At 31.5% G+C, this 11,158-nt stretch overlaps 1 protein-coding gene across 1 annotated transcript in view; it reads right to left on the bottom strand.

The window, feature by feature from the left end:
* Positions 1-551: 551 nt before the first annotated feature.
* Positions 552-11,158, bottom strand: part of LOC108545831 (peroxidase) — a 26,655-nt gene continuing 16,048 nt past the window's right edge. The window contains exons 5-14 of the mRNA XM_017897623.1: positions 10,528-10,704; positions 8,369-8,565; positions 7,151-7,346; positions 4,790-4,987; positions 4,231-4,378; positions 2,856-3,012; positions 2,611-2,781; positions 1,399-1,597; positions 816-921; positions 552-733 (exon numbers count right to left, since the gene is read on the bottom strand). Of these exons, the coding sequence (XP_017753112.1) occupies positions 619-733; positions 816-921; positions 1,399-1,597; positions 2,611-2,781; positions 2,856-3,012; positions 4,231-4,378; positions 4,790-4,987; positions 7,151-7,346; positions 8,369-8,565; positions 10,528-10,704 (1,664 nt within the window). The 3' untranslated portion in view covers positions 552-618. The remainder of the gene's footprint in view (positions 734-815; positions 922-1,398; positions 1,598-2,610; positions 2,782-2,855; positions 3,013-4,230; positions 4,379-4,789; positions 4,988-7,150; positions 7,347-8,368; positions 8,566-10,527; positions 10,705-11,158) is intronic.

The following is an 11,158-nucleotide window of genomic DNA, read 5'->3' as shown; positions in this document are numbered from 1 at the left end:
CGCCGATTCATTATTTGCGAAGATTGGAAAGTGCCAATCGTGTGGGGATCCCTAGTAGGTAAGGTCGCACCTTTTTCCATCATTAAAATCACCAAGATATCTTTTCTTTGTTTCTTTTTCTTTACTCAAAAATTCATATGTAAGGGAACATAATAATATAGTTACAAAAATTTCAAACAGACAAATAGTTTAAAATTTTAGTTACTATATATGTTAATTTTAGTTCCTATACATAAAGATTAACAAATAGTACTTTTATCACATATATTATAATGTAATACTATTATAATTAATATTTCAATTACATCTATTAATATTAATTTAAAAATTAATATTAATATATTATTATACAAGAGGCGTATTGGATCCTAACTTAACTAGAAGTTCAGTTACATAGGCGTAAATTTGAAAATGAGTAACATTTAGGTTAGAATTAAGATTTACTAGAAATAAAAGAAAACATTGCATTTTATTAATAACGCCTAATAAGGCTACAACTACATCAACATTCGTAACTTTACATTGACTATTAATAATACTTAGTGCGTCGTTGCAATTATGTCTAAAACATTGGTATTTGGTCATAAAATAGCTCTACCGTGGGTACGGCTGATTATTTTATTTCTTAAAGTGAGGGTATAGTACATTCCGATGCTTTTCCAGAACAGGAGCGAAATCTTTCCAGTAGGAAAGATCGAGTGACGGAAGGTTGTCGCAGTTCGTGATAGGATTACTGAAATTAAGGATAATCTTTATTAAGATGGAACAGTTATTGAATCAGAAGACGCGTTATTATGTTTGAGCAGGATACTTACCTTGCAGAAACTTTTTGGAATCCTTTCGGTTGCATTGTCGTAATATGGTCGCCATTATCGCAGAAAAGTCTCGATATACTGGCCTTTCGAATCTCGTTCAATTGTTCTGAAAAATTGCACGATGAAATTTAAAAATTAGGATCTTTACGTATAAATTCTTACAAATGTTTCCCCTATAATACAAACGAAATTTATTTTATTGTATGTGTAGAGATTGTAGTAGTCATATTAATGAAAACAATCAAAGATTTAGTTATGTATTCATAAATTATTAAATTCTTTAATAATTTCTAAATACTGTTAACAAATCATTCAATTATGCAATTTAGATTTTCGTTTAATTGAGGCAATTAAATATTATAGGGGTATCAACGATAATCTGAAATTTATTATAAATAGAATTTGGTAATAAGCAAATTACTTTTTCATAATTTTTTGATTATGTTAGAAGATATTTTAGTAGCCAGGGAACTTCGAATCTTATAAATTTAGTATTATGTAAAATAGGTATAGAAAATTCAAATTGCCAATACACTGCACTCTCAAAACACAGAAATTGAAAATGAGAAGATGAAATGTTTACCTATAGTGAAGGCTAATTCATGGTCACCTCTCTCATACCAATAACGATCGCCTACTCTTGTTCGATAAAATTGCCTGATTAGGATACACAAGAACGTAGGGCCAGAGAGTGTTCCTGGAACATGTATCTCTAATGATCCTCCCACAGTTAGGTCAACGTCTTCAGGAGTAGAGTACAATTGGGACAGTTTTTCCACGTTCTACGAATAAATTAACAGCAATTGTAATTATCTTTTTGCTCTCTTCTAATTATTTAATATTTATTACGTAATTCCTAAATAAACGATGACATAGTGACGTCGATTATCGCGATTTGTCGATTATCATTTCGCTGATTTATGAAAATCGCGCTTAGAATTTATCACGGTTTCGTGATATAATATTTGTAATTCATCGTGGACTTCTGCTTTCTTACACAACAGAAATGCAAAGAAATAGCATGCTCCAGCTGCATGAAGTGCATAGCAAATAAATGTCGCGCATCTTGCTTTCAATTCTACGTGTTTACGCGTTGGAATAATATTTGAGTAATGATGTTTCATAACAGCGAAATATAATTATCGATATAAGAAGAATTTCACCTCTATTGATTGATATTGATTTTTAATTTAATGTAATTTAATTTTGCAAGCACTAAGATCAGCAGAAGTGAAATTCTAGAGTGTCGTGAATAAATTCTGTGTGTACATGTATTATAAAAATAATTATTGACATCCAATTATTTTGGATAGAGGACATTAGAGTTTCTTCAATTTTAACTATAATCTATTTATTATAATAAATATATTATTGTAAATATTATACGAATAAATAATAAATATATATATATATATTATTGTATATATTATTGTAATATATTATTATATATTATTTATAAATTTAGTGTTTATTATAATAAATATATTATTGTAATTTATTACATATTCCTCAATCAACATTTTATTCTTTATCCTATAGTTTATCAATTTTATCTTTATGCAAAAATATTGCAAATAAGCTTTGGTACTCGTTCATCGTTCATGAACTATACTATAATACTTAAAGAATATGGTGGGTCGTTAATACTGATATAGCCTCGTGTAATAGGATTAATTTGCTAAGATGAACTGTACAGTTATCCTCTGTTAAACCCTTGCAATTCGTAAGACTTTGATCATTTTTAGCCAAACTTATTTGCAATTTTGAATCCTCTGCTTCTAAAATATTTACGTACCGAGGGAGAAATGTAATCTGTAAAATCGGCGAAGTACTTCGCCCTAGGCAAGCCGCAATATTCGCGATAGCTGTTGTACGATGCAAGACCGTGATCGCGGTTCCTCTGGATGTCTATGGCGCGAAGATCTGATCCCAAGGGTCTCATGTTCCTGAACAAGAACTCCGTGATCTGGAACACGTGAAAATTTAGGTTTCCTGGTTTCCACCAATAAAGATACTTTTATAATATAGGAATGAAATTACCTCTGGATCGAAGAACTGGTCGCTGTTCTTTTCTGGCTGATAAGACATGCCTCTCGTCAAGTCGTCCATATTGTTGCGCTCCTCGATGACCGCTGGTCTGTTGAAATGGTCGCTGAGCCTCAAGGAAGAGCCCGAAAAACGGTGCTCGTTGACCAAGCTGAAGATTTTATGAAAGAAACAAAATACAATTGTCAAATTCTAATCAAATTATGTTACATTTTTTAAATAAGCATGTGGCACTGCAATAGCTTAATTGACAATGATGGTCTGAGTTACTTTCGAAGATATATTTTGAACAGGAAGAAACATTTTTATTTGAAATGGAAAATCACTGTGATGAAGAAAATTTTGGTTTTTGAAAATGCCAAAATTTGTAAATATTAACAAGAAACTTAAAGATGCAGAGAATGTTTATTTTTAATTATTTCTATAATTAATTATTCAGGAATGTATTTAAAGAATTGTGTTTCTAATTAATCTAATGGAAAGTGAAACAATTTTTTGAAAATGGGAATAGCACGAATATTAATTAATATTAATTAATTTAAATCAATACTTATATAATTGCTCAGTTTATGGAAGGAAATAAAGACAAATAAGTTTTCGTAAGGAATTCTTTGTTAATGAAATTATAATAAAATCGAAATTGGACAGAGCTATTTTAAACATGGAGGATATTTCAATGGAAAGCGACGTTACATAGAGAAATCGAATGCTGTTGAGCTATTTGTCAGTGTATAGGTACATTCTCTCGCTGAAATTGTGCATATCGAACGAGGAATTATGCGGAAGTCAAAAGAAAACGAATAGAGAAAAACTCGAAGCATTGAACTGATAAATTTGAGATGTTTACTCAGTGAAGTGAAACTCGTGACTTCATTGTTATGAATTTCAGGATTTGTTTATCGAAGAAGACAGAGAATATTAATAAATTGAAAACATAGAAAATATTTATCGTTTGAAAATGTGCTTGATTCAGGTGAATTCACAGCAGGTTTCTCCACGAAAAAAATTGAAATACTATTTTCCTAAATTGTTAAATACGGCCCATTAATATCTGTTAAAATTGTTTTATAAGTGAAAGCGTGCATAGGTAATTTAATAAAATTTCCTGTTCTAAAATTGAAAGCAGAAAAACGAAATATCATGTGCTGCCAATGAGAAACTATGTGATTAACACACGAGTCATTGCACAAGTTTAACATCTAAGGAAAACACTATTTAAGATAATTGCAAAATTTATGTACTGCAATTTTACGCAAATCTTTTTCTAATTTTTCTATCACTTTTCATTTTGTATGAGAAGTCACAATATTATTAATAACTTTCCAAAACTAATTATTACCGCATATTGGAATGACACGATCATGCTTACTTGAGGTAACCAGCGATGAGGGAATGGAAGTATCTGAAAGCTGCATTCGAATGTTCGTTCAAAACATGTGGATTCACGTTTGGATCATAGTCATTAACGTAGTCTTTGGTGTCATACAAAATCTTGTTGCCATATGTACCCTGAATACCTAAAAACATGATGCTTAAATCAGTATTATTGTTACCTCCTATAACTTTCATTATGTTATGTGATTACATACTTTTATATATATATTGCTATATTTTTCCTTTTTTTTTTTTTTTTTTTTTTTTTTTTTTGTAAGAGGAAAATAAAATTTAGGGCAGAATAAATGAAACAGATGTTAATAAATGAATTAAAATTTGCATTTGTACTAAAGTAGTCACTACTTTCAGTGAACATGTAAATTACCATTAATATAATATTTTGTAGAATATTATTTTGCTATTTTATTACTTATGCATGTTTAATTTTAATATTGTTAATATTATATTATATATTTATGTTTGATTATAATATAATATTAAAAATTTATTATGTTATTTATATATTGTATAATTAAATCGTAATATAATTTTACCCAGAAATATTGGCAACCATTCGTAATAAGAAATGTGTTGATGTTCCGCAATTAGAATTCGTCGCGCCTCTTGGAAGATTATTTCATCCGCCCAATGAGGATTTATTCGGGCTAAAGCGTCAGCAATACGATTATGTTCCCTAAGTAGTATTATCTGTAAAACAGTCAGCTGTGGATTCTGGTTGACTCGAGTGTCACCTGAAATTGAAATAGGGTCATTTACATGAGCCGTTTATAAGTAATAAACTATGGAAACATATGACACACGTGTGGCCATTATTAATAATCAAGAATGGAATATTTTAACATTACCTGTGTTAAGAAAGAAAAATTGGAAGAGAAGAAAGTAATAATAAAATTAATCATCCAAGAAAATAAAATTTATTTATAGAAGTAAAAATAAAAAATTCAGAAAGATGTTAAGCAGATATTCCGAATTTTCTATAATATTAAAAATAATATTGAATTAATTTCCAAAGCATTTTTAAAATAATTAATACAATTTTAATGTATTTAAAATTTAATATTCGTAATTTAATTAAAATAAAAAGTACACTGTTTTAATATAGTTTTAGATAATTAATAGAAATTATTTATGAAGGGAAGTAATATTTTTCGATTCCTCGTTCGATAAAATTATCTAACGCGATAATAGAAGAATATTTTATGTCAAAAGGAATGAACCTAATTTGGGAAATAATTATTAACATTAATGGTAATCTTTTTCGTCCCATAAAGTTAACATGAAAGGTGTCTTAACTCTGATAATTTCAATGGCACTTAAATGTTAGTAGTCGCTTTCACTGAAATTTTGTTGATAGCTATAAATTACAGTCCAATAAAAACTGGTAACGCAAATTTATTATTTCATATCTTAATTAATGAAAACTAGTATTCAAAGATTATAAACCTCGCGTACATAATGTGCCTTTCTTTTACACATGTCCAATTAGCAGCTATAAATTTCTTTATCTCTGAGAGCTATTTTAAGTCGATGCATTTCTTACGGTATATTACGATTCAAAAGTATCACATCAGTCGACGTTCAACGCGTTGAAACACCATGTTGACTAATGAAACTTCATTTCTATCAATCTTTCTGCTCAGAACCCGTGAAAACTAGCTTTTTTCAGTCGATAAAACAAACGATAACACGAGCCATCAACGCCATTTTAAGTATACTAAGTTATACCGAACGCGTTAATTGATAATTGTAGTTTTCTGTATGTTGTATAATGAACGTTATCACCCATCACACATTTTTGTATTATATTTATCTGTGTATATATTAGAAGAAAATTACCAGTGCAATTATTCGCCAGATTTTTTAATTAGGGTCTATCTCGTCACTTTTAGATGGAAGTAACTTCTTGGTCTCTTCTTAATCAATCTTTCGATTAATTTACGGAAGGTAGGAAATTATCTCGAATAATTTTCTATAGCTGAAAGTTCGATGAACTTCGAAGACCAGTTTTAATTTCATTTTTTCAACTTTCCCCGAATCTCGCTTTCGAATCTTACTTTGTTCGTTAATGTTAAATTTGCTACGTTTTAATGGGATTAGTTTGAAACGTTTTTAAAGTTTACCTTTTTGGTTTATCTTGATTTAAGCATTTGACCAACTCTTGGCACCGAAAGAGTGAGTTTTAACACTAGCACTACCGATCTTTAATGGGTACCTAACTATAACGTGCACAGATTATAGTAATTTCAGCGGTACAATGAATATGAGTGAATATATCGATTACAGTTCTTTCTTAATACGAGTTGATACCAATTTTATTTTTAAAGCAGGTGCATGTGTTCGGTGATTGCAAAAAGGAAAATTCTGGGACCAGTCATTTTCACTGGGTTGGTAGTTCTAGTGTTAATCACTGAATGGTCACAGGATGGACAGAATGGTCCATAATAAATCAATAATCGCAGATCGTAATAATAATCAATAACGAGATATTCAGTTCATAATAATGTAATAATATATGAAAAATCGAAATAAAATATTTCTCTATGTTAACCCTTTGCACTCGGGAGGCGACTCTCAGTCACCATTTAATCAGATTCTAAAGATCATTGTTAATTAATATCTCGAATTTAAAATTGCCCAACGATGCGTGGAATATCGAGGTAAAATAATTCTACGTCTTACGATTAATTTGCATTTCTTATTTACCGTTTTGAAAATATCGTCGACTTTATGGCAGAAAGTCTTTGAATTACTATGTTTCTGTAACGAAAAGATCGTCGAGTGCATAGGGTTAATTCGTGTGTGACATAGTTTTTCGTGTTATTGTAAAAAGGCTAGAAATTTTATTATAGCGTTTTTAGTGTTGCAGTAGTGATACTGATTTTGCCAGGACTTACCTGCTTGATAACAGACTTCTGTAGGGCCCGTGACATCGCAGGTTTGACTCCTGTTGACTGCCGGAGGTGGCCATTGTTTGTTGTGTCTAATATCTACGTTCAATCGGCCACCGACTCCTGCACGCAAGCTAGTTGCCAGTTGATCGCTGGATCCATAGACCAGGGAGAGATCCAAGAAATGTGTTACGACAGTCAGCTGGAAGATTAAATTCCGTGTTTGACCAAGTGGAACGTTTAAGTGGTTTCAAGAAAAGAATTGAAATCGGTCGAACAGGAGCTTAGAATTTTTTAAGCCGGATGTCAGTAGGCATTGCTATAATTGGATAATCTCGGAAAAAGTAACTATAGAGTTGTGAAAGCAGTATAGTTGTAGAGAGTATAGTATATGAAATTTTGAGTGAATATTAGAACTGTTATTATTAGATAATTTTTATAAAAATTTAATTTATAATAGTATCTGTATATGGTTATGTAGAATTTTGTGTGGGTATTTAGACAGAAAGAAATTTTTCGAAATTCTCGAAATTTTAAATATAATACTACAGGTTATAATTATGTGTATTTTTCCATGTATTATGCTTACAGAAAACGTTATAAAAGATTCTTATTTTCTGATTATCTAAACTAGGACATTCTCCTGGATAAAAGACAATTATATTTAACATTTTTAATATACAAATTTATATAAAGTAGTATCATATTATAGATCTAATTGTTATTGTTCGTTCTTCGTTGAGTTTAGCAATTTTTCAATCATATTAAAATTCTGTACCGATTATCTGTACAGATCTGAAAACTATAGAACTAGCATGTTTGAAAATCAAACGATTATTGTAAAAAAAATTCTATAACAACAATAGTACAAATATAATTTGGACTCTATAATTTTACATTCTGCATTTTGCAATTTCAATTTTAATTATTCTTCTGTTTCTTCTTTTCTCTTTTCTAATCAGCCACTGAGCTTACAGTTGTCAAAGAGAAAAGAGATTAGAATCTCTGATAACTTCTAGAATCTTAATACTAGTGTAATCGATGGAATGATCGATATGTCAATATGATGGATATAGATAATTATAATATTTTCGTACTATATTTGCGCGTAATCGTGATCCTCGACATTTTCACGAGCCGTGTGTTCTTCTGCGTCGTTCATGGTACCCGTGGATGAGGTAACAAATGAATGAATAAAACCATTAGGTGCAAGGTGTAACAAACCTGTTCTGCTGGTTTGTACCGTGGCGTACAGCCACGGTCAAGGTCAGTCGTACTACGGACGAAGTTCAGACATCTTATATTGGCCTTGCTGTATGCATGATCGTTGTACGGTATGATTATGGGGTAACATTGATCGTGTAACAAGTCCGTGTCTAGCAATTGCCCGTCGTCGGTGCAGCATTGCGTCGCGTGTGGTTCTGTCACGTGAAAAGTAATTAAAAATGAATATGGGTAATTATACAGCGGCCGCATAGTGGGATCTATGCGACCAATTGATAGTGGGAAAACTTCCCCCTGAAACGTTAGTTCAAAATAAATAGCAGACCAAAATTGTCAAGGTTCGTAGAATTATTTCAACATACCAAAGTTTCAAGGAAAACGACTGTTCTCAATTTTTCGCTTCACTTTTTGAAATACGGAAATTTCCGAGAACCTACTGTACACGTATGCCAAAGTAGAAGCTTTGAGCTTTAAAACGAGCCAAAATTGATCGTCATACGATGATTTTCTACGAAGTTACAGTAAATCGAATATTGACAATTTTTAATAATATAATTTCTTACTTATATTGTTTAATATGTTGTTTAATACGTTGTATAAACACCTGTAAACAATCTCCATTTATAATACTTTTGTTTCAGTCTAGCGAGATCTTATGTTTATATTTTACATTGTATCTTTCTGAATTTCTTCTAGCCCCTTACTGCATGCTACCTTATTATATACAGTGGCTCACGAAAATATTCGGACAAAATATTAAAAAAATGTGTTTATATAAATAAATTAGGGTTATATAGTGTTATTTATGCCAAGTGTCCAAATATGTTTGTGACGTGAAAATAGGGTATCATTTTGTTTATAATTTATTATAATAAATGCATACAAATTTATTACATAAAACATATGTCTCTGTTTACTTGAATAAATGTCTTCTCACTAGAAGAAATAGTGAACACGATCCATTTATTAGTATCTGCGATACGATCTGATTAATTCAGATATACCCTGTGTGTCTGAATATTTTTGTAAGTTACTGTATATGCAATAACAATAGGCCTTGCACTCACTGGTAGATGCATGCTGATTATTTGCATCTTTCTCGCAAGTGTTTCTGATTGTCTCTATTATAAATATCTGATCAGGGTTTAGATTTGTCTAAACACTGCCAATATTAATTATAAATAATCGTGCAATGTTTCTTTTTGAAAAGGACATGTCCCCCTTTCGTGTTGCTTAAAGTGTATGATTGGAGTGTGAATACGATCTATGTGTGTGCTTCCTCCTCTACGTTTACGTATCCTGGGTACCTAGACCATCGTGGTTCGCTTGTGGGGCGCTCATCCCCTCGCAGCCCCCCATTTTCCCTGCCACAGTCCTCCCAGCACCCATCGTAGTAGTGACATTGGCCAGTACTATTGCATTGCCAAAGGGTTACATGCCCCCTGCTCTTTTTTGGCACGTTAGTGTTTTCCCAGAGCTCTGTCCAGCCCTCCCTACCCTGTTGTCACAGGTGCACCCCATCCCAGTGCCATACCACCGAACTGTGACCTCTTGCTTTGTACAAATTGTGGTGTGTAGTGACAGTGTATTTGTGGCTCCTTTTTAATTAATTTAAAATCGAAAGAAAATTAAATAACGCAGTTTAGGGTGTAATGAAAATTAAATAAAGTAATTTAATATTGATTATCTTGAAATTATCTTTTCATCTCGCTTTTGTACTACTTAATTTTTTCCAATATTTATTTTAATTGTGAAAATATTATCAGCTACCAGTGGCAGTTCTAAATATCGACTTAATTCCGTTATCCTGTTTTTAATATAATTTATACTATATATATGGTCTTTGTAATTGGTCCTGATAATATTGGACCCATTAAACAAATTAAAATGAGTGACTTCAGACCTTTTAGGGTGGTTGCTTTAGGCAGAATTAATGTTTACTTTTATTATGATAAAAATTGAATTATTCTGCTATATTTAGATCTGCATTGCAGGTCAATGTTAATAGGTCCAATGTTAATATTCGGTAATATGAAAAAGAATTAAATCAAACATAGAATACTAATAGAATACTGTAGATACTAATAAAAATGGAATACTAATAGATTACTATAGAATACTCTTACAATAAAAAAACAAGGGTAAAAATTTGTACTTACTTGACTGGGTGCTTCCGTCGATCAGACCCATGTCATGGGTAATAATTTGACCCCACTGCATCGCAGCCAGAGTCCACATGCGATCATCGATGTCGACGTTGGGGAATAACACGTAGCTGATCAATCGAGAAAGTGGTAACTCTGATCCAGTTTTGGAAATCGTGGGCAATCGTATACCTGCACAAATCGAATGCCTCGTGATAGATAAAAGAGCAAAGAGGAGTAAACGAAAGTTTCGACTTCCTCGTTATTAAGCGTCCATTCGTTTCGTCTTGTCAGTAAAATCGAGCACGTGCTTCGTTAGACGAAGGTCTCTATGTCGATTCTAAACTGTCAGATCCACTTTCAGGTTCTATATCTAGTTTACTTGGATGTATTTCAAGTATGTCGTTTATTCGCATATTTGCGTGCAATTAACAGATAATTACGTATCTTGACCTAGGAAGTAAATTCCGAACCTTCCTGCTTCTTTCTTTTTGTTAATTAACCAGTGCGTACTTGATCAGCCGAGACACGTGTGACTAATACTATCTGTTTCAAAAAATAAAATAGCAAATCTTATCCTGACTTCAGATTAATATTTGCATTACAATATAATTAAATTTTCCTCTATTATTATATTTATAATATA

The sequence above is a fragment of the Eufriesea mexicana genome, unplaced genomic scaffold (genome assembly GCF_001483705.2).
Source record: "Eufriesea mexicana isolate 0111107269 unplaced genomic scaffold, ASM148370v2 scaffold592, whole genome shotgun sequence".
Classification (NCBI taxonomy): Eukaryota; Metazoa; Arthropoda; class Insecta; order Hymenoptera; family Apidae; genus Eufriesea; species Eufriesea mexicana.
This window is presented reverse-complemented; position numbering and strand designations above follow the sequence as displayed.